This window comes from Rhinolophus sinicus, linkage group LG06, assembly GCF_036562045.2.
Source record: "Rhinolophus sinicus isolate RSC01 linkage group LG06, ASM3656204v1, whole genome shotgun sequence".
Taxonomy (NCBI): domain Eukaryota; kingdom Metazoa; phylum Chordata; class Mammalia; order Chiroptera; family Rhinolophidae; genus Rhinolophus; species Rhinolophus sinicus.
Genome location: NC_133756.1, coordinates 36,259,293 through 36,283,116, shown reverse-complemented (window position 1 = coordinate 36,283,116; position 23,824 = coordinate 36,259,293). Strand labels below are relative to the sequence as shown.

At 34.4% G+C, this 23,824-nt stretch overlaps 1 protein-coding gene across 9 annotated transcripts in view; it reads right to left on the bottom strand.

Moving 5' to 3' along the window:
• Nucleotides 1-243: 243 nt before the first annotated feature.
• SRSF11 (serine and arginine rich splicing factor 11) overlaps nucleotides 244-23,824 on the bottom strand; it is a 41,083-nt gene continuing 17,502 nt past the window's right edge. For 2 of the 9 annotated variants that reach the window (XM_019755071.2, XM_019755072.2), the window contains exons 3-13: nucleotides 23,324-23,457; nucleotides 19,442-19,551; nucleotides 17,152-17,244; nucleotides 16,319-16,368; nucleotides 14,825-14,952; nucleotides 12,620-12,701; nucleotides 7,620-7,751; nucleotides 5,168-5,257; nucleotides 2,222-2,338; nucleotides 1,725-1,884; nucleotides 244-1,619 (exon numbers count right to left, since the gene is read on the bottom strand). In XM_019755071.2, the coding sequence (XP_019610630.1) occupies nucleotides 1,422-1,619; nucleotides 1,725-1,884; nucleotides 2,222-2,338; nucleotides 5,168-5,257; nucleotides 7,620-7,751; nucleotides 12,620-12,701; nucleotides 14,825-14,952; nucleotides 16,319-16,368; nucleotides 17,152-17,244; nucleotides 19,442-19,551; nucleotides 23,324-23,457 (1,294 nt within the window). In that variant the 3' untranslated portion in view covers nucleotides 244-1,421. Of the gene's footprint in view, nucleotides 1,620-1,724; nucleotides 1,885-2,221; nucleotides 2,339-5,167; nucleotides 5,258-7,619; nucleotides 7,752-12,619; nucleotides 12,702-14,824; nucleotides 14,953-16,318; nucleotides 16,369-17,151; nucleotides 17,245-19,441; nucleotides 19,552-19,844; nucleotides 23,303-23,323; nucleotides 23,458-23,824 lie in introns of those variants that run through there. The other 7 variants (XM_074334944.1, XM_019755074.2, XM_019755073.2 and 4 more) reach the window with 7 other exon arrangements.

Sequence of the window (23,824 nt, the reverse complement as noted above, 5' to 3'; positions counted from 1 at the left end):
TTAATCAACCCAATTCCTACATCCAATTATGAGAAATAAAATTACACTAAGGAAAAGACAGTTTTAGATAGAAACTAAACCAACTTTGACAATTCTCATGGCAAGTAACCACTCCAGTGATGGATTTTATGTCAATATGTGGATTGAAAGGGGAAAGAACTTGATTTGTAAAATGAATGAGGTAATGTCATACATTCAACAGCTTGCAAATAAATACAAATCAGTTTTACAGGAACATGAACATAAGTTTAAGGGTTTTATTATCAAAGTCTTGTAAAACAATTTCAGAAACTGTACATCAACATGGCACAGACTAGCCTACTTTTGTTCTTACTGCACAAAAGTGAAGCTTGAAACTCCTGTAACTAAGAAAACAGATGCCTAACTACTTTGCATTTAACATGGAATCACTGTGTGCATAAGATTACTACTGCAGAAACAGTAACACAAATTTATTGGTTTATACAACTTGAGATCAAATAAAAAGTACATTATCAAGTACACTTATCTTATTTTAAAAGCATATGAAGGTCAATTTAAAATGCACTACCCCCTTTTTCCAACACTGACATTAAAACAAATTAATAAAAGTGAAAAACTGAAAATCACGACAAGAGAAAACTTTTACAGATGGTCTCAGAATAGGCAGATAGCTTTCACTGATGTAGATGTGGAATAAATTATTTTAGGAAAAAAAATTCCCAAACACCATATGAAAAATGTATATAACTCTACTTCAAAATGTTATTTACTCACTGCCAAAGACAGTTTCCAATTGAAATCTTGTTTCTTTAATTAAAAGCCTAATTAGCCATCAAAAAGGTTAGTGCATATATAACCTTTCAAAGTCAAACAAAAGCCACAAAAATTTAGCCACAAGGCTTAAAAGGATTATCTATTTCAAATGCTTATTTCCAGATGTAACTATAAGAATGTTAATTTGTCATGTCAACAAACAAGACCATAAGTAGATCCATCATGTTGGGAGGATTTTAATGACATTTAGGATATTCCTGCCACAATTAACATGCAATCAGTGCATTCCCTACATGGCTCTATTACGGCAATGAATCGAATCCTAGAAATGCTATAAGTGAACTTACTTAATGAAGGTCATACAACATAAACAATCCATGCCGGCTGTTGATGCATGCAGCTGTTGGTGTTTGCTATGAAGCAGCACCACAATAGTAAAACTGCTTGGTTACTCAATCGGATTTCACCATGTCAAGGACTGGTACCCATGTATCATTTTCTAAAAGCTTTTGGATGTAAATAATTAATATCGATACCAGGAGCTTTATAACCATTTATAACTCAGCTGTGTACATCTAGGTTTGAGATGAACAAATACAGCATTAAGAAATCACACAAAGGAATGACACTGATGCATGTACAGCTGGATCCCCAGGAGGCAACACTCAGTCACTCATATCCATGTCCTCCTCGTGATGATCGTCCCCGTTCACTTTGGATTCTCTCAGTGAATCACCGGGTCCCTTCTCCACAGAACACTCTTTTGTTTTAGGGGAACCTGGTTCTGTTGGTTTCTTCTCTTCTTTTTTCTCTTTCTCGCTGTCATACCCCTGTTCCTCTTCATCGTAATCCCGTGTAACCTGCTTTGCCAAGGAGAATAAGAAAAGTAAACGTCTTCACAGAAGGATCACTTCTTACAAGTACTAGCACCACCCAAAGTACCAAAATAAATTAGTATGTAAACATACTTTCACATCTTTATCACTCTCTGATTTTCTTTCTCGATCCTTTTCCTTATCCTTACTTTTCTTCTTCTTGCTTGTTGATCGTTCTCTCTCATCTCTGCTTCTTTCTTTGTCTTTATCTTTCTTCTTCTCCTTTTTGTGTCTAGGATGACAGTAAAATGTTCTCAAAAAGAAAAAAAGATGCTTTAAAGGGAAACACTCAAGTTTCACTTGTAAATATAGCAGTAAGTTTGAACTTGTTTAAATGGTGAACTTGATCAAGTTCACATGGCACAGAGAACAGCAAAGACCCAAATTCAAACCACAAGACTAACTTGGTTTTAAGGTTTAAAATGCCCAAACCTCAACAGTGTTTGTCATACCACAGTCTCAAGTCATAAAGGGCAAAATGTATCAGCACTTTCAAAGCATTTTATTGAAAAGGAAGACAACTCCCTAGAAGTTTTTAAAACAAACACTGGTAGTTTCTGAAAAACAGAAAGGATGGAAATCATTCTTACCTCCTTGGGGATGGGGAGCGAGACAGTTTTCTTTTAGGAGACCTCGGCTTTTTAGGAGATCTTGTGCCACTCCTGCTCCGTCGTCGTCGCCTCTCTCTAGAACCACAAATGTACAAACTACACTTTAAAATACAGACACATCATAGCAGATGTGTCTGTGATGGAGCTCCATCACTTTTAAATCATTAAATAAGATTCAAAGAACTAGGATTAATGGTAATATACAGATCGAAGTGATCCCTGTTTCCAGCAAACTGTCGCCCCAACCCTGCTTTGTGCAATTAAGTGTTTAAGATGTACAGCCTTTCCCGTCTCTTTACAGATTTTTCTTTTCCTTTTTTTTTTTTTTAACTATCCTGCTTCTGTTACTATTCTCAAAATTAGGTCTTGCAAGATGACCGTTTACAAGATTTAGACACAAAATAATCAAAAATAAAACCCCATACTTTCAGTTGTCTAATTTCTAAATGAAGCTTTTTGTAAAAAAAAACAAACCAAAAAACACGAGAAAACAAAAAACACCTTTACAGCCCTGTGTGACACCCCCAACCTCCACAACCTCCACTGGGGTCCTGGAAATATTACACAAACTAATCTTCATCAAATATTAAGTTTGTCAGGATTATACACCTCAGATTTTTTGCTACTGCTTTATGCAACTGATACTCCAAATTCCCTAGGTGGAAGAGATGTTTTATATTATATTTCTGTGTCCCTTGATAGATTATATAGTACAACTGCAAACACAATGGTAGGTATTCAATAAAAACAAAGAATATGCCTTATAGTGAAACAATAATTAAGCAGAATAAGGTGCTTATGAGCAAGTACATTAAATAAAGTAAGGCAAAAAACCCCCAAAAAACTCCAGTTATAAAGGTAAGAAAAATACACATTGCATGTCCCATCTTTTATGCCCTTTTGCCACTTTTCCCTCAGCCCTAATTTGGCATTTTCTTGAGTACTTACACTTGGTTTCATTTTTTTTTTTTAATATCAGTTGGCACTCTGGATTTGCAGGTTTCACATCCACAGATGCAGAGGGCTGATTGTATGCTTTATTCTAAGCCATTAATACAATGTTTCCCCGAAAGTAAGACCCAGCCGGACAATCAGCACTAATGCGTCTTTGAAGCAAAAATTAATATAAGACCCGGTCTTATTTTACTACAATATTAAGACCGGGTCTTATATTACTTTTTGTTCCAAAAGATGCATTAGAGCTGATTGTCCGGCTGGGTCTTATTTTTGGGGAAACACGGTATAAGGGATATGAGCTTCCTTGGATTTTTGTATCCACAGAGGGTTCTGGACCAATCCCCCATGGCTACCCAGGAACAACTGTCTTTTCCTTTTATGAAATTATTCCTCACCCTAAAAGAAACCCCATACCCTTTGGCTATCACACCCCAACCTCTGATCTACTTTCTGTCTTTATAGATTTACCCATTCTGGATATCTCATATAAACAGAATCATACAATTTGTGGTCCTCTGTGACTGACTGCTTTCATCTGGCAAGTTTTCAAGACTTACCCATATTGTTAATGTCTTGGTATTTTGCTCCTTTTAATTGGTGGATACTTCATTGTATGGATAAACCATTTTGTTTACCATGTTAGTTAATGGACATTTGGGTAGACTTTTTAGTTATTATGAATCATATTGCTATGAACATGTGTGTACAAGGTTTTATGAGGACATATGTTTCTGTTTCTCTTGGGTATACCCCTAGCAGTGAAACTGCTGTGTCAAAAAACTCGTTTACTTTGTAAGGAACTGCCAAACTGTTTTCCAAGCAGCTGCACCATTTTACATTCACACCAGCAACATACATTCCCAGTTTCCTCATATCCTCACCAACACTAGTTATCATCTGTCTCGCCATCCTAGTGGGTGTGAAGCGGTTTTGACGTGCATTTCCCTGATGAACAATGTTGCACATCTTTCATGTACTTATTGGACACTTTCGTATCTTTTTTGGAGAAATGTCAATTTAGATCCTTTGCCTATTTTTTAATTGGGTTTTCCGTTGTTCTATGATTGAGTTGTAACAGTTCTTTGTATGTTCTAGATACAAGTCCCTTTTCGGATATATCATTTGCTATTTTCTAGCCCTCTAGGTTGTCTTTCCTTTCTTGACAGTGTTCTCTGAAACACTGAAAGTTTTCATTTTGATGACCTCCAATTTGTATTTATCTTTTGTTACTTATACTGTTGGTGTCATAGCTACAAAATCACGGCCAAATTCAAGGTCATGGAGATTTACTTCTATGGTTTCTTCTAAGAGGTTTTCAGTTTTAGGCTTTACACATTTAGGTCTTTTATCCATTTTAATTTTTGTATATAGTGTGAATCTCCTAGCATTTAAATAATCAAGATTAAGAAAACAAATACTTCAGCAAAACGTGTAAACAAGATTGGAAGAAAACAAATATGGCCAGTCCTTACACATTTCATATAAATTCCAATGTTAAGTGTGAAAAATATATCTCTGTGGACTAAAGTTTCCAATACTGAATTCTCACTATGGCAGGTTAAAGACAGATTTATTTATCTAAGAGTGACACAAATTAGAACTTGCACTGCCTCTATTTTATCAGTGAACCACTGGATATGGGGAAAATTCTTTTCAGTATTAACGTGGCTATTTTAAATATAACTTACTACAAACTTAATGCAATAATTCAAATCAGGATGTGAAATGCTTTATAAAGCAAACATAAAAACTGACCTCTGCTGAATTCCATGTTATTTCAAACACACTCTATACCATAAATATTAAGTAAAAAGAATAGATGAACTTTAGGTTGTTCTCCATAAACTGCCTTTTTAAATGTCAACAATGAAGTATGCATCTATACACTAGAAAACATTTCATGTTCATAGCCTACTGATATCCCAGCACACAGTTTAAAAAAAATGCCAAGAATTCATAATGTCTTACCTGCTTGCACTTCTGGACCGTCTGGCTGTGCTGTAACTTTTTGGTGGTGTTTTGGAACGTTTCTTTTCTTTGTCTTCTTTCTTTTTGTCTCTAATAAATGAACACAATTTTTGAATACATTAGAAGTTTCAGCTAATACAAACTTATATAGCACTAGAAATATAAACAAAAGCACAGTGAGATCTAATTCCATCCTTAAAATATGAATGTTATCCTAATAGAAACTATAGAAGAAATGACTCAAGTGGCATTATTTGTGGTAAGAAAACTTTTTTATTAAAATCCTATTTTCTGTGTATGTGGCACAGAATCCTATTTTATGTGTATATGGCAAAAAAAAAACAATAAAGGGTATCAGCCAGTTTTTTTGGTATGTGTGGCACACTCACCAATAGTTTTAGTAATCGTCTCTAGCTTTCCAACAGCAGTTTCTTTTCTATCAGCTGATTTCTTTGTTTCCCCATCCACCATGGCTCCATGTCCTCTGCTGTCAGGCCCAAACCCGTAACACCACCAAAACTAATCATCAATATTCTTCCAAAGCACACACCCCATGCTAATGTTAATTAACCTCTAAACCTCTATCATGGACCACCTTCTACTCCCCTCCCCGCTGCTACATATTCTGGGCTACTCAGTGCTTTTGAAGAAAATATCCCACTGTAACTGACTGGTACTGCTACAACCATACCTCAACTCAAAATCTTTTTATAGATTTCTGTAAGTTTACTTTTATTCCCAACACCATTTTTTTCTCCCTCTAAGATCACCATTCTTCCCAAGACTCTAGGCAGAGGGTAATCAACTTATTTGTTGAATGGCAAGTCTTTTACCATACACTCATCTTAACTATTCTATAATTTTAGAGATTAAAGTATCTCTCGTTGCTTTAATTCTCCCACCCTAGATTCTTTATTTCATTCCCTCCCTTCTTTGGTCACCCTGCTCCATCAGTTACCCTCTCTCTTCGTCCAAGTCTTTATCCTCCAATACCTAGATTACCACAACAGTCCCTTAAGGGGCCAGTCATATTTCCCACAAATTTATCTTGTTACAGAAACTGGTATCACAAATTGATCCCCCTTTTAAAGTACAAACTTGAAAATATTAATTCCCTGTTCATTACTTTTCAATCCATTCCCTTCGCCTCTTGGATAAGCTGCGAACTTGGATAAGTGTGAACAATAAGGCCTTCTGTTTTTGATCTGTCTCCTTACACTTTTCTGAACTCATTTCATGGTCCTCTTATACCAAAATACATGCTATTTCAAGAATTCATTCTAATTCTGTAAACAACATTCTCTACCCGAAACCATGCCTGTCACTGGGTCCAGTCAAATCTATCCAAATTTAACAGTCAAGGATCACTTCTCAATTGAGTCTCTTCTAATATCACTAACAATGGCCCTTCCTTAGTAATTAATCTTTCTCCTAGCATAAAGTAAATTTCTTGAGGGAAGGAATGCCTAATTCCTTTTTGTGTAATAGATGCTTCAATAAGCAAGCTTGTTTGTTTGACTGGATTAAGAGACACCCACTCTGTAAAATGACTAAAAGCCTTGTTATAGGCTGAACATTCAGCTAAGCTATCCAGTAGTTATATGGTTACCAGGAATACCTTTTTCTTGGCCCCTTGCTGTCCTTTAATTACATAATTAAACATATAAATGGATAAAGTAGTATAAAGAGTTGCTTCTAGAAAACTTAGGGCAAGTATTCTAGAAAGAGATAAAGGACAGTTGCTAAAAAATAAGTTTTGTGAAACTGTGACAACTATAAACAGGAAAATATATAGGCACTTTTCAACTGATAGTTCTCTTGCCACTTTAAAGCTGGTTCAAGTGAAGAAACTGATTTAGTACGTGTTACTCAAATACTAGGCATACTAATTTAAAAGGTTTGGTCTTAAATGACACACACACAAAAATTACTGAATGCATGTTTAAGTCAAAAAAAATTTTATGGTGGGATATTTTTTACTGAATACCTCACATTAACTCTTGACTGGTCCCAAAGCATGGGATGAGACTCTCTACGTATGCTTCAGTCTCTGGCATACAGCAAATCTTAATAAATATTTATGTGGTGCTGATAATGAGGTACATAAAGATGAATTAAAGCATGGTTTTCTGCCATAAACCCTTTGTCATACCATAAGGAATGGCTGGTAGCACTAAATCCTTAGCAGTTGACTAGAAAGGAGGAAATGAAAGAAGGTAGTAGGACAGCTAAGAATTTTTACTACAAAGAAATCTTATCCAGACCTCAGCTGCAAATAGAAATCTCAAGTTTACAAAGGAGCAAAAGAAAAATAAATTTTAGCCTCATGAAACTTCAGTTTCTTCCCGAGTCAAGCCTTAGCATCACAGCTCTTTTGTCATTAAGTAACACAGTATTTGGGGTCTTGGGAACTCTAAAATTTGTCTTCCCACTCAATGTAAGTCTACTGTACCTGGTTTTGGATGTGCTCCTCGACCTTCTGCCTCTCTCTCTGGAATGAGATCTTCTCCGTCTTGGACTTTTGGATCGTCGCCTACTCCTTGACTTAGAATGTGATCTCCTTCTTGATCTGCTTCTCGATCGCCTAATAATGTGAAAGAAAGCCAATATAAATATGTAAGTATAAACAGACTAGTTCTGTTTGTGACTATTTCACTTGGCATCAGATAAAATACTCAAACATATGGGCGAGCCATCAACAAGTGGGGGTAATGTACTGCCAGTTGCTGCCATTATTTATTTGGTCCCCGTAATAAACATTTTTGATACCCTAGAAATATGTAATACCTTTTGTTCGACCTGTCAAACTAGTCCTTCTATGCCCATTGGAACAACAAACTCCAAACTGAAAGATATTGCTCGAGAGTAAGAAGAAAGAAAAAGCAAAACAAAAAACCTGATTCATTAGTGTCATCTTCACATTACATAGCATTTTAGCATGTATTTATTTGATTTCTTACTATTCCAGGTTAAATCTATCAATTATCAAATACTTACGTATGCTTTACAAATACTCATTTTATCCTCATAAGTCTATAAAGTGGGTACCATTATTATTCCCACTTTATAAATGGAAACTTTCCACTTAGTGTTGCCTTCTACAATTGGTAATTTTTGTTCTTTGAAATGTCTTCCACTTCTTTAATTTATAATTTAAGAGCAATGCAGGCCTTAAACAGATTTTTACAATTCAGTACCAACTGCCTCTTTTACTCTCATTTTCCCTCATTGTCTCTACATGATTTCTTTCCTGTCATGTAACGGAATGTTTCTCTCCGTATCCTCTTCCCTCCACTCCACCCAATCCTATACTTTCTTTCTCTTCCAGAATTTAAGAAGTACAATATTAAATATATTAACCTTTTCATGCTGTCATTGATCCTCCTTCCTATATTTTATTTCTCCTATTTATAAGATTAAAAATGAATTGTAATCCTTTGCTTAGACTTGATCATTTAACTTCTAGTGACCATCCAACCTCTTTCTATGGTAAATCTCAAATACAGTCTAAACTCTTTGCTTTCACTTTTCAAGGTGCCAGAGGATGGACATTTTATAAATAGAAAAGTTTGTGTTCCAATTTCATTTATAAGCCAGCTGAGAACATTATGTAACCTCTTTGAGCCTATTACTTAAGCCAAGAAAAATAATAGCACATTGTAGAAATAGTTGTAATTCAAATGGAATTATAAAGTCCAGCACGAGGCCTTAACGTGGGCGTGTACATTCAATACTGACCCCCTTCCTTCTTACTGACGTGCTAATATAACTTGTTGCCCCCATTCTCTAAAACTTGGCTATTTCAAAACCTATCACCAGTGTCTTATTAAATATAATTTTTACTTTAATCATTTTTCATTTTTGACCACATATAAAACTGTTTATTAAAACCATTCCTTCTCAATAACATGTCTATATCCTAGGAAATTTTCATGTAATGCTTATCTACCATTCTGTAAGCTCCATAAGGTAAATATGTCTATTTTATTCACCAGTGTATCCTTAAGCAATTATTACAATGACAGATTTCAATAAAAGGTACTGGTAATATATTTTGAGTGAAATACTGACCCTATAAAATATCAGAATCATCACTTTCTTAAGAGTTAAAAAAAATTCTGAAAAACTGAAAATGAATGCTGTTAGAATTAAGTAGGAGTCATCTTTTGAGGATTTTGGCGTTAAGAAAAATGCAAGTCAACAATCAGTTTACGCTAAACTGAGTTACACATTTTTCCTACCTTTAATGTATATAGAAAAAATACACATACAGAAAAAAAAATCACAAGCTCATTCTTACAGGTTTCTTCCTAAAGAACGTGATTAATAATATAGTTTTTAAAAAGTCAGTAAACAGAGGTACCGTATCAATCTATTTACTGTAAGCTCCTGAAAGTTATTTTTTCCAGAGTAATGTACCGCAGTCACTTTAACACACTAGTTTATATGAGCTTTTAAAAATCAGAAAAATGGAGATTAGCATATTATATCTAATTAAGTAAAAAAAGCTTATTGAAAGTAATAGGTAATTTTATATGCCAAGATGCTTAAGATACTACAACCTGTAATCTCTGTTATGATGTATTGTAACAAGTGTCCAAAATCACTTTGTTCAGGAAAATAAATGTCTCACTGTTATCCCCCACTGGTCATCTTCAAGTAATTCAAATCAAAATTTGAGCCCCAGGATGTGCTTGGTATATACAAAAGAAAAAGACATGGTTCTCCTTTTATAAGAATTAAACTAAGCTGGGAGACCCTAGTCCTGGAAAAGAGGACTGTACGTAGCACCACTAGTTCACAGAAGAGGGAAATTTTAGTGTGTTGTGAACAAAGGGAAAGGAGCTCCTAAGGTGGGGGTGGAGGTGAAGAGCACAGGGCAGAAAGGAAGGAACATCAGGAGCGAAAACATGGCGGCACAAAGAACAGGACGTGTTCAGGCCAGGAGTACTGCAGTTAGCTGTCTCACAGTGGTAAATGACAAGTGTGCAAAGAAAAACTAGGCTGAAGAGTAAAAAACCCTGAATGCCACTGTAAGGTTTGATTTACCTCCTTATTAAGTAAGGCAACAGGGAGCTTCTCAAGGTTTAACAGAGTTGTGACATGATCCCGATTTGGGTTTTTGAAAGACATCTTTAAGAATAAGGCTGGGGGAAGGCAGGTAACAGGATAAAGGAGATACCAGAAAAATCATGTAACATTTTGCTGTAGACTGAATGTTGGTATCCCTCCCAAAATTCTTATGTGAAACCTAATCCTCAATGTAATGGTATTTTGAGATGAGGCCTTTGGGAGGTGATTAGGTTAAGAGGGTGCAGCTTTCATGAACAGGAGCAATGAATATCCTTTTGAAAGAGATCTTACAGACCCCTCACCCATTCCACCACATGAGGACACAGTGAAAAGATGGCCCACTACAAACAAGGAAGTGGGTCCTCACCAGTAACCAACTCTGCCGGCACCTTGATCTTGGACTTCCCAGACTCCAGAAGTGTGACAAATAAAATCTCTGTTGTTTATAAGTCACCCGGTCTATGATATTCTATTATAGTAGCTCAATAAACGACACAGTCCAAGAAATGACAATGTCATGGGATCGATAATGTCAAAATTATTTTCAAATAATAACAGACATTTGTCTTTTTCACAGTGTTGACATGTGCACTAACGGTGCAAAAGCACTGGTGGTGTAAAAGTGCTGGCATCTCCTTAGCACAAACCAAGGTAGGGGGAACTGAACTGCCCCATTAATCACTGTTTTCTTCAGTGGCATTTGTAATGTGTACTTTCAGTAAAAGAAAAAAACAAAAATGTCATTTCACTAAGGATATCTTTGATGAAACATTAAAAAAAACATTAATTTTATTAAACCTAGTCTCTTGAATATTAAAGCAGTACTATTATTGACTAGTAATATTAAATCTAATCCCTTCAGTAATATCCTGTGCAACGAAATGGAAAGTATGGAGAAATCACTTCTGATACTTATTAAACTTCAATGACTGTTATCAAGGAAGGCACTTGTGGGATCAAGTTTTGAGCTTAACTAATTGCCTTTTCTATGAAACATCACCTTTACTTTAAATAAATGGCAAACTACAGTTGTTCAAAATTGGGTATTTGGGAACCACTTTCTTGAAAAATGAATGAAGACTATCATTTCAAGGAAAACAATTTGTTGCCAAAGAGAAAATCAACATTTTTGAAAACTTGAACTCACCATTGTGAGCCTGAAAGCTTCCTAATACTTAAAAAAGGTTTTCTGATGAGATTTGTGGTGGTAGCACCAAATGTCATTTTTTCGTATTATATAACAAAATGTGTCAACATCTGAATACTTGAATGATGCAATGAATTGATTTTGCAAACCACCAATGCATAATTTTACAAAACCATACCCAGGAAAAAGATCCATTAAAAATGTAAGGAAGATCAACAGATTTTACGCACATAAACATATATGAAAGGTTCATTTATGGTTTTAGATTCCCCCCTATTTCAATTATCTTTTAAGAAACTATCACTTGTCAAGTTTTGGTGTTATACCTAAGAATATTATTTGCAATAACTTCAAAAGACTATAAAATAACTTTTTCCTTTTCTAACTACATTTGTGTGAAAGCAGCTTGCTATACGTAATAACCAAAATATACTGCAGTAAGTTGAATGTGGAACCCTGTACATGTCTTGCATTATAAACATTACAGAGATCTGCGAAAAAGTAAAACAGTCACTCTTCTAACTTTTTTAAAAAGTTTTTTTCAAAGTTGTGCTAACATGAATGGATGTACTATCATTATTCCAAACGACAGTTTTTAATACTGTCTACATTCACAGCTCTAAACATAAACAATTTTTGGGGTTCTCATATTTTCTACAAGTACAAAGAGGTCCTAATACTATCAGCAAGTTTGAGAACCACTAGTCTAGAGAGAACCTTACAAATTTATATAGGGATGTCATGTGGAAGAGAATAAACTTAGTCTTACTCTAGGCAGGATAAAAGGATGATAATACCAATTAGCTTATCCAGTAATACAAACAATTCCAAAAGAATAGTAAGCTGTCATTTGCAAATGCATACTTTGCAGGCTGCGTGATGACCTTCCAACTTAAATATCAGGATTCTAGTGAAAAAACAGCACTGGAATCCAAGTCAAAAGTTTCTAGTCCAGTGTTTTTTCCATAGTAATAACTCAATTTGGTGCCCAAGTCCCACACTTTCCTCCCTCGATTTTCTTGGTTTTCAAGTATCCATCTATTTAGTCCATACCTTTTCTCCATTTATATATGTGTTAGCATTTACATATACTCTAACAGCAGAGGTTATTAAAACACATTTCAACCAGGAGCTAGTTTGTAGGTGAACAGGCAGCAAATTAAGAAAGATGTGACATACAGATATTATCTTTGTCTAACGTACAACTGAATACCAAAAGCAATCAATCTAACCTATGCCTAGAAGATGAGGGAGTCCTCCTCCTCCTAGAGCGTGATCTTGACCTCGAGTGCCTTCGTTTTTCTTCTTTTTTATCTGGATTTAAAAGGAAAGGAATCTGGATTTAAAAATTATCAAACAGATTATTCCTATTCAAGAGTAAATATGAATTTATCTTCATTTTCAGCTTTTACAAATAATCCTTAAATGTTACAACTGATCAGTTTACAATCAAAATGCTGAAGCTTACTTAAGTGATACAAATTATCCAGATTTTTGGCAGATCCAAATTAGACTTTTGATTTTCAGCTAGGCAAACAAAGGTTCCTTTGACTACTTCGTTTTTTAGACTTGGAAGGCTGTGAAGTGTCATCCATAAAACAATCCATGAAAAGGGTTATCTTTCTCATCCTTTATTCCTTAGAGGTTTTGAAATGAGGAATCCCTTTTTCTATTCCTAGGTTCTAGTTTCCCAAATATAGCTACAATCCACCCAAATTAAAACTTTAAATTCTACATTATTATGTATTAATAACATCCCCACAACAAACACACTTAACTGTAAAATACTTAATAAATTTATAAAATAAACATCTTAAAATTCTTGGTCTATCAAAATGTTCCTTTACCACGTAGCTCTATGTTCTTTTGCAAAATAAATTAATGTACGTTTATGTTAAAGTGATTGATAAACAGGCTCAATATTTGACCTCAAAATCCAGAAAGTCATGATTCATTCACTGTTCTTACTATACTTCTTTGACAGAGCTAGATTTTAGTAAGCTCTCTTATTCTGTCTTTCCTCTTCTTCACCAATTTTTCTTTTTTTAATTAAAGTTTATAGGGGTGACAATTGTTAGTAAAGTTACATAGATTTCAGGTGTACAATTCTGTAATACATCACCTGTATCTCACATTGTGTGTTCACCACCCAGAGTCAGTTCTCCTTTCATCAACATATATTAGACCCCATTTACCCTCTTCTAAACCCCCTCAACCCCCCTACCCTCTGGTAACCACTCAACTATTGTCTATCTATGAGTTTTTGTTTCTTTATTGTTTTGTTCTTTTGTTGTTTTCAACCAATTTTCAATTGTTCATGTAGGAGATAGACCTAGAACAGTTTGTTCCCAATTTCCTAGTTTTTAAATAACACATAAGAAATCTCTTTAACTCAGGACCAAACAAGAGAAATAGACACTGCATTTATGGACAATCATCAAAGTGAGAATGAGTTTCTCTTTCACATTTAGATCATTTCATTAATAGGATTCAATTTATTGTTAATGTCATTAATAAACAAAAAAATCTTGGAGAAAAAAATTCATAAACTACTTTTAGTCATTCCATTTATGAGTTTTCAATAAAAATAGAAAGTTTCAGCATGGTATTCTAGCTTTAAAGCTCCTACTGCTTGCTATGTGACTTTGTGCTAATTAATACTTTGTTGATTAAATGAGATAATACACATAAAAGCAGTTGATATTAGTTTATCCAATATTACACTTTACAATTTTTTTCTTAATACTGTACCTATTAAAAATCTTCCCATTTACTAAGAAATAACAGTGAAAAATGAATAAAACATTATTTAATGGGAAAAAAAATCCAAGCCCAAAGATCCAAATATATACAGGCAGACAATAGGATAACCATCCATTCCATCTCAAAAAGACAACCTACAAAAAATAAGGTACTTGGCTTTTCTTTAGGCAAATGGCATAAATAGAAGCATCTTTACTAGGTTCTCTTGGTCAAAAAAGGACTAAAAATCAATTAGGCTATCCCAACATAGGCAATCATAAATGATTAAAAACCACCCAAAAACAATAAATTAAAAACATAAATATCATACCAAACATCAGGTAATCGTAGGCATTACTAACATTTTGGAATGCATCATTCTGTGTTTGGGAAAGGGCCTTTCCCATACACTGAAGGTCTGATACATCCATGGTCCTCTGCCTACTAGAATGGTTAGTACCAGCATGACAACTAAGTGTCTCCAGATATTTCCAAATGTCTGATGACAGCTCCCAATCCACCCTTGAGATGCCTCCACTGAAAATCACCGCACTACATAATCTTTTATCAGAATTGGGAGAATTAAAAAATGATTCCAGGTTATCGGTCAACAAATTTCCAAACTCATGCAATAATCATTTCTGCCAACAAACATACAGTTTAAGATGCAATATAAATGCATAAACATATTTTACCTGGTTCTATGGCAGCAGAAATTAGGGACTGTGCTTCTCGTACTCTCTTCATGGCTTCCTCTATTTCTTTACTAGAGGTATCTGATTTCAGACTTGGTGAAACAAGACCAGCAGCTACATGATTCAACCTGAAACAGAACGAAGAATTTTGATCTGAACCATTTTAAAATACACAACAGCATTTCAAAGACATACATAAATGTTTCATATAACATTATTTTAGTATGATATTCCTTTAAAAGGGGGGAGGGATTCCATTATTTTGGTAAAACCATATATAGCACCCTTTTTAGTATTTACAATGGCATCTGCATTTTAAAGACTCAGATATCTGAACTTAAAAAAATAAAAAACAAAACCCTATTTAATTATGCTGACTGTCCATTAATGTCCATAAACACATTTTGAGAAATGCTAGTACATGGGAATAGAACTTTCCTTCAGATGATTTAAAATCTTTCTACAACATCTTAATTTTGTTGGGAAAAGCTTATTTTAAGTTTGTGGATTGGAAGAAACTGAGGCAGAGGCTAACGGCACACAAGTCACTCATGAAATTCCTGACTTGAAAGGCTAAAGAGGCAACTTAAGGGTTTAAGTGAGAAAAAAATTAGACACCAAATTTAGGAAAGTAGTTATTTGTGGGGAGAGTAGGAATTGTTAAAAAAAAAAAAATGCGTACACAGGGAATTTCAACTGTATCGATGTTTTATTTTATGAGCTGAGTGATAGGTGCATGCATGGCTTTCATCTGATAATTTTTAAACGATTCTATCCTCCCTTCTCCCATGCTCTTCTACTTATTGATAGTGACTTTCACCAAGGAGAAAAAGCATTCAGTTCAAATTTAAGATACCAAGGAATTACCAATTAAAACACCTCATGCCTTTGTTACATATATACCAAGTAGGAAATGAAATTGTTACAGCATGAAGAGAACTTTTCAAAGCACCTAAAAGATGTTGGCCATTATGTGACATATGCCACACTTCTGCTCTAGGATGGTGTTTCCCTCACTTCTGTCTCCCTAACTCCTCCTTATCCACTAGACTTAGCTTCTCTGATCTTCAAACTAAGCCGTCCTCCTTGTAATAAATTTCCACAGCACCTCTCTTTATTTCTTCCTGTTGGTGGAATTGTTTTACTCTATTTAAATAATGTCTCCCTTCCTAACTAAAGAATAAATGCTATGAACACGCTTATTATAGTAATCAAAACAGACATTTTAAAACGAATCAACAAAAGATAGTGTTTACGTTTATTCCTGTCATCCTGGTATAATTTACTTACAATTATTCTGAGAGGCTCAAATTATACTAAAACAAAACCTTCTATAGATGGTCTTACCATTGGATTTCTCTCCTTGTTTCTAGAAAACCAAATTATGTACGACATGCCTCAAGATAGCTTTTTTAGCTATTAGAAAGTAAGTGTTCGCTAGACATTCACATACTATGCCCATATAATCAATGGAAACCCAGCAAAAATCCTTACTTGGGATCAACAGTACTCATAAGCTTCAGCAACTGATCTGCAGCAAGAGACTACAAAAACAAAAGATGTAAGTCAGAATACATAAAACAATAATGACTGCTATTTTATTTTCCAGGATGTTGAAATGTCCTAAGACAATATGGCAAACCTACAAAAAGGAACATATTCTTGGCACAATGATGACCAACAGAAATATAATGCCAGCCAAGTATGACATATTAAGTTTTCTAATAGCTACATTAAAAAAAAAAAAAGAAACAGGTGACATCAGTGGCTATAGTAACTAGGCATCCAAAAGTGTTTTAAAAAATTAAATAGGAAAATTATAAAGCTGAACAGTCTAGATTTCACAGAATGATTACATCTTGCTTATTTCAAGACTTTCTGAGGGGAAGTAAAGCTTTAAAGAATCACGTACAACAAATGCTGAAGTGCTTTGTCAGTATAATAAAGCAAAAGGAAGTTTTGCCAAATTACAGTGTGATAAAACAAAAATTTCCAAGTGAGTAAATGACAGGAAAACAAATTACGAACCCATGTTGCCATCCTTTCATGACTGTTTACTTTGACTCCATAAAACATTGATGTGTTAAATTCCTATGAAACTATCCTCTATGTTCAACTACACAAAAGCAAGAAATTTTTTAATGCGCAAGGAGCTAATTATGAGTTGACGTTTTAAATCTCTTTTTAACAAGTTTACCTAAGATAAAATAAATACTACACCATAGCAATCGGTTATCTCCTGCTCTTGAAATGCAAAGTTAACAGTTAATGAAATAAATTCTTTAATCATAAAAGTGAGATAAAAGTCCAAGGGTATTATGTTATACCTGAGAGTTCAAGTTTGCTCCAGGAAGCCCAAGTGCAGCAAGGGCAGGATCAAGAGTAGGAGCTCCCAAAGCAGCCAGTGGAACAGCGCCAATCTGTGAAATTCCAAATTTATTTAAAATTACATTTCTGTTCCTTATGGGTGGTAGTGGTGGGGATGTCAACTTTTTTTTCTCTGAAGGGACAAATAACTGGTTGAAGTCTGTAGGGTATGTGGACTCTGTTACAACCACTCAGCTATACCACTGCATCTCGAAAACAGCCATAGCCAATATCTAAACAAAAGGGCATAGTTGTGTTCCAATCAACAAAACTGGGGGTCTGCCCCAAGAGCTGTACTTTGCGTACTCCTGCTACATACAATGGTCTCATTTTTCACTTGTCGTTACAGCACATTTATCCTAAAATCAAAATTTAGAAAAAAATACAAAAATTTTCAATATATTCTCTCACCAGTTATATTTATTGCTTCTCAGATCCAAATCTAGTTCTTTGTCCTGCTTTGTGACAATGAAGGTATCACCCTTATAAGCATTTCTCCATTGACAGCTGGCATGATGCTAAGCTTTATATGTAACAAGAGCTGAAATGACACTGACTCTAAAAGGGGTTTCTTTTGCTGCTCCCTATGTCCCCTTTCTGACTGTTACTGCAGCACCATGTGGGATACCCAATGGCCTTCACCTCTCCGTAAATTTTAGAGCCATCCTCTTGGGCAATTTCCTAGCAAGTTCTGTGACACCCCGGAAAACGTCTCTATGTCCACCCCTTTGGAAATGGTCTGAATCAGCCTTGAGGTAGAAGAGGAGCCTCTTCATCTAAATGTGTTTCTTTCTTGTGTCCTTTTGCCCTCAGCCCTAGAAGTAATGGTTGCTTCCTGTATCTGCAATTCCTGTATTCCTTAGAGTTCCCCTAGTAATCTCCTGTTACTAGTTAGTAATTCCTTATAATTAACGTCCCCTGTTCAAATTACTGTGTGGTTCTGTCTCCACCTGATATAATTCTGATTAATCAATAATTTAATAGACACAAATTATGCAAAATCCTACTGCTTGGAGGCAGTCTTTCTCTATAAGCACTGTGCTAAAAGTTCTCCTACTTTCAACTAATTTTTAATAAATATAAAGTACCAAACTTTCTGTAATTTAACTGTTTGCTGAGTACAGTTAAAATACTGTGATAACCCCTTTACTGAGACGTTTGTTTATATCCGAATGAATATATCCAAAATTTTTACACACAAAAATGTCATTTATATACAAAGCAGCTCTAATTGCTATTATTAAATGCATAAAATAGTAAAAAAAAAAATCAACTTTTTCTGTTTTGTGGATTTCTGACACATTTTGAGAAAAAAAAACACCTTGAAATCAATTAATGCAGCAAGAGAGTTACTACTACTATAAAAATGGCTATCTTATTTAGTACACAATTTGATACATCAACAATATCTACAAATTACCCAGACCCTCATTTTATAAGTAAAAATTGGGGGTTTAAATGAGTCATAACAAAAAAGCTGGGAATTCCTGTTCTCCGTCTTTCTATGCTACCATACAGTTCACTTAATAGCTAATCGAACTATTTAGACAGGCAAAATGACTTAATAGAAAGAACGTTATAAAGTTGTAGTTGAGGCTCGTCATTCCCTTTATCTGTGAAACCACTGACCAGTTATCATTGTTCTGAGTGGTTACAACACATGGTATTTAAAGAAGCTTTTAGTAGTAAAATGATATGCATTATCAGGGTTAGAAACATTGCCCAGTAAAATTTTCTCCAACTTGGGAATATTTCACCTTTCCCGTATCAAATATCTCCATGAAGAATTCATCATTTCAAGCCACCTACTTAATTCAAAGCCCAAGATAAGAGCAAAAGATCAAAAGACACTGACTTTTGGGCAAAGAAAAAAAAAGAAGAAATCCGAAGTTCACCTTTACTTTCTTTCCTGGTCCAAACGAACATACTATTTTCAACAGCATGTTTGACAGAAGTCTTACGTTCCATAGGATTTTTAAAAAAAATAAATATAGTTACTGGGTTATTTTGACAGCCAGTGGCAAAACCACTGTGACAAATATTTAAGATTTTCAGAATGTTCTTAAAATGCAAACTTCCAAAAGATTCTATTTAGTATTTATGATTGCAATATACCTTTTACAATACTGTACACGTAACATCGTTCTGTGAACTAGAATCACAACAACACTTAAAAAGCTCAAATGTGTTTAGCTTTACCCGCAATTCTGAGTTCCTTTCCAACCTTTAAGAAGAATTCGATAGAAGTACCTGGGTAAGTGGGTTAGGAGTAGGCAGGAGTCCACCACCAGGCAGAAGACCTGCCACTGCATTAGCTGGTGCCAACAGAGACAAAGCCTTAGTCTCATCAGGAATAACTCCTGCAGAGAAACATCCTTGCATTAGAACATACTCTTTTGCAAGACAGAAAACACACAAAAACACCCAGAAAATGTCTCCCTGATACACCACCTGAGTTTGTTGAAAGTACTTATGTTCGCTAAAATATAAAGCTTGATTTCTATGATTATTTATCATTAATTTTATGTCAGAATGAAACTTCAATGTGTGAAAATTTGTTTCCTTTTTCTCTACAAATGGTTAAGTTTCTAGAGTAAAAAAAAATAGCACAATACACACTACTTTTTTGTTAACACTGCCAAGATTTCATCACCTGTACTCGATTTTTAAGTCATGAACCAAACGTAAGCAAGCACAGTCGGTTCTCCAGGGGTGTGCTCTCAACTTTCAAAAGCTGTTTTATGAACAACGACTCGTGTCGGCTGCTTCACTATAAAGCACACAGAAAAATCAAGATACACAAGACAAAAAAAGTTTGATTTAGGGGTTAATAATATGGTACAGTTACTATGATTTTCTTTTACACCTACCATACAAATTTTGTAAAAATTAAGAGAAGAAAAGTATGTAAAGGAAATACTCTGTTGGACTCAAGCGTAGGGCTTTTGCTGACTCTTGAAAATGAACATGAATGTTTCTGAAGGTCTCTGAATACACACAGGATGTGTGTGGGGGAGTGAGAGAGAGAGAGAGAGAATAGGTAAAACAACATGGCACATTCCTTACCTGTACAGTAAAATGCTTTATGTTCCAACATGTGCCATGCTAACCATACCAAAAAATGCTGCTATATTATATAGTGTCAGTTCAAAAGCTAACTTAGCCAAACTCCTAAAGTCAAAAACGACATGTATGTCTGTTTTTAAAGCCTAATCTGTGTATTCAGATGAAATCTAAGGGTCCTAAGACAAATATTTATGTAGACAATTTAAATTCTATCCAACAGCAAAAGCCCTATACAGATGGATTAATCTGTTAATGTGCCCAAGCCCCCAAAATGAGAGTTCAATAATACAATTAAACTACATATTTGCAAATACCAGTAGTATTTCTGTAATACATATTAAGAAACTGCATCTCATCATAAAACATACAATATGTACAGGGCACTTAAGAGAAACTGGATAAGCTGCAGAAGAAAACTGTTGGGTGGTATTTTCAGCAGGGCCTGGTATATAGTTCAGGCTGAACCAGGGAAAAGAACTGTAAAACACAACAACAAAAAAGAAAAACCACTGTTAAATAAAGGTAATGGTTCCTTCCACCTATACTGAGAAGTGCCGATAATATAAACAAATGTATACTACACAGCACTGTTATCTTGCTTGTGTCAGAGCTGTCATCAATTTAGATACCAAGAGTTATGGAGGGAGGGGAAGGGAGAAGATCATTTAGATATAGGGCATTAATGCATCAATATTAACAAACCTACAAAGATTATGGGATAATCTTGCATGCAAAATTATGTCTCAAGAGGATAATATTAAATATCAACATCTTACTCAAATTAGTGCATTTGCAACATTTCTGGCAAACTAAAATCCTCTTGAATTAATTGTGAGACACCTGATAGAAGATCTGCATCCATTAAAAAAAAGTCATGCATCTGATCCTCTGATTAAAAAAAGACTATTTAAAAATAAAACTACAATTTAAAAATAGCAATGAGGCCCCTCACCAGTTAATTTTCATGCGTCAAGAGTTTTTTTTTTACTGCTGCTTTGATAGAACCATGAAATACTGCATGAATGTGTAGAAATGAAAGAAAAAGAAACAGACAAAAGAAACAAACATTAACCAAGGAACCTAAATAACCCCCAAATCCATTACTATTAAGAGTTCCTTCCAAATCCAGCTATCTCAGTTTTACCAATTAAGACTATTCCTTACCGTAGACTGTGTTTATTGTTCTAAAACACTGACCAAGAGCCAACACCAAGTATAAGAGCTAAAACTAGGGTGAATGGTGACAAAGGGATTGAGTATATCAGTCATTTAGTGGAGATAACATTAATACAGCATATCATACCAGTAATTAAATACACCAAAAAATAGATTCCGGAACTAAGTATTTCTGCAATTCTACATATAGTCCTAAATACTTCACTAGCAAAACAGATCCAGAAAAATACCATGGTCTAAAAATATTTATAAAAGCCAGTTATATGATATACTGTATTATGTTTAAGGCTTGGGAACTATGACATAATATTTAGCCAGTAAGAATTCTTTAAATTTAAAGGCTAACTAATGTTTTGCACATTACTCACATGATTTCACCCTTGTTCCAAACACTATCATCTGTATCTTACTTATCCTAAATTTGAATTGTAAATTTTCTCTTGGTGATAAGTCTTATCCTACAACAGGCACACTGATATAAAAGAAATCGCTTAATTAATACACACTAAATCAAACGTTTACCAGCATATATATTTTAAAACCTTAAAATTGGGTTCACACTTTAATATCATGGAGACAGATGTACTATTATATAGCATGCCTTTAACCCACCTATGAATGCAATTTAATTTCTTTAGAAAACCAGATGCAATTTTTCTGAGTTTTAAAGACTAGACATTTCACAACTTTTACAAGATTATGGTGTAAATGTTCACATTGGTATTCAAAGAGCTAAGATAGCATCTAATGTTAACAATATCAATATTCTGCTTCACTGACCAGTTCATTTAGGAAATGGGAAAGCATTTAAATCCTGGTCAGCATATATGTTGAATTATTAACTTAAAATCCAGAAATTTTATATTTCAGTGATTTGATTAAAATTTAGTTACCAAAAAAAGCAAATAAAGTAGCAAGTACATTGGGAACAAACTAATTATAAAATATGCCTTAGGAAATTTTACAGAATGGAATTAAAATAGTGCTGTCTTGTCACAGTGGCTTTTTTAGATCCAAAAACCCTGCTCATTATTTTTTGTCAAATTACTTAAACAGCCTAAAATGTAAAAAGAGAGAAATGTAGTTAACAAATGGTTACACCAGGAAAACACTTGGGGGACTTGAGTGCTTGCTGGCCTTTAGTTAATGTCTAGAATCCCCTGTAGCTGCAGAGGACCCACTGTTTTTCAGTCATCTGGAAGAGTTTTGCATTTGCCTTCTCCACTACAAAAATCACACACACAAATAACAGAGAGAAGAATTTATTATTTAGAGATATTCTAGAAAATATAGCAAGAACGAACAAGAAAATCTGGCATAAAAACAAAACACCCAGTGCCCATCTGGCACCTAAACTATAGGAAATCTTGAACTTTCATACAAACCAAAATCATTGCAACCCTTGGTATACTGGAATTCAATGTGGGATTTTTTTCTTTTTAAAGTTATCAGTAAGAAGAAACACTAAGGAAATAAAACTCACCTAGTCGTTTATGCAAAACAGAAATAACATCATGCATTTATTTGAAGGTTTCTGTGTAAATGTGCATGGAGTGAATCCTTCACCATTAGGGCTTTTTCATAAAACTCAACAATAAATTAACTAAGTAGACATATCTTAAGGAATTACAATTACGACATGGTTTTAATGAACTTACAAATGTTTTAAAGGAATAAAAAGATTACATATCTTATAAAAACAGATCTGATTTCTAATTTTTAGAATTAAAAAAAAAACCTGCAAGTAAAAATATGCACCGCAGTATAACAAGGGTTTCAAAATGTTAATAGCTTAGATTTTTAACATGCTACTAACGCTCACTCTAAAACTATACTGAGGTAGATGGTCATCATAGGATGCCCACACAGGTAGTTAAACAAAGCACAAACCTTCTGCATAGGGTACGACTATCAAAGCTCTGTCAACGAATACAGTGTTTGTCAGATGCTGTGCCACAACTGCTGAGTCCGGGTCGTGGAACTTAACAAAGCAGACACGGGATGAGACTGGCAAAGGCGAGTCACTGAAAAACAATGAAATAACATAAGAGAAAAAGAATATCAGCTCAAACATAAATGTATGCTTCACTAATCCAAACTTGAGTTCCAAAAGCAAACTAGGCAGATAAAAATACATAACTGCACATATATTAGTTAACTAGTTCAAAGAAAACTACATTTCAAATGAAGTACTACCCACTGAACTCAGGTAGTCAATTGCATGTAGACAATCATTGTTTAATTTTATAATTTATTAAGTTAAAAACAGTTTGAAACTAAAGTCTCAGTTTGATCAGACTGCAAGTGTCAAATCAACATTCTTTTTTTCATAATACCACTACCAGCTATTTTTAAATACACGTAACAAGTAATTCATTTTGGCTTAGAAAA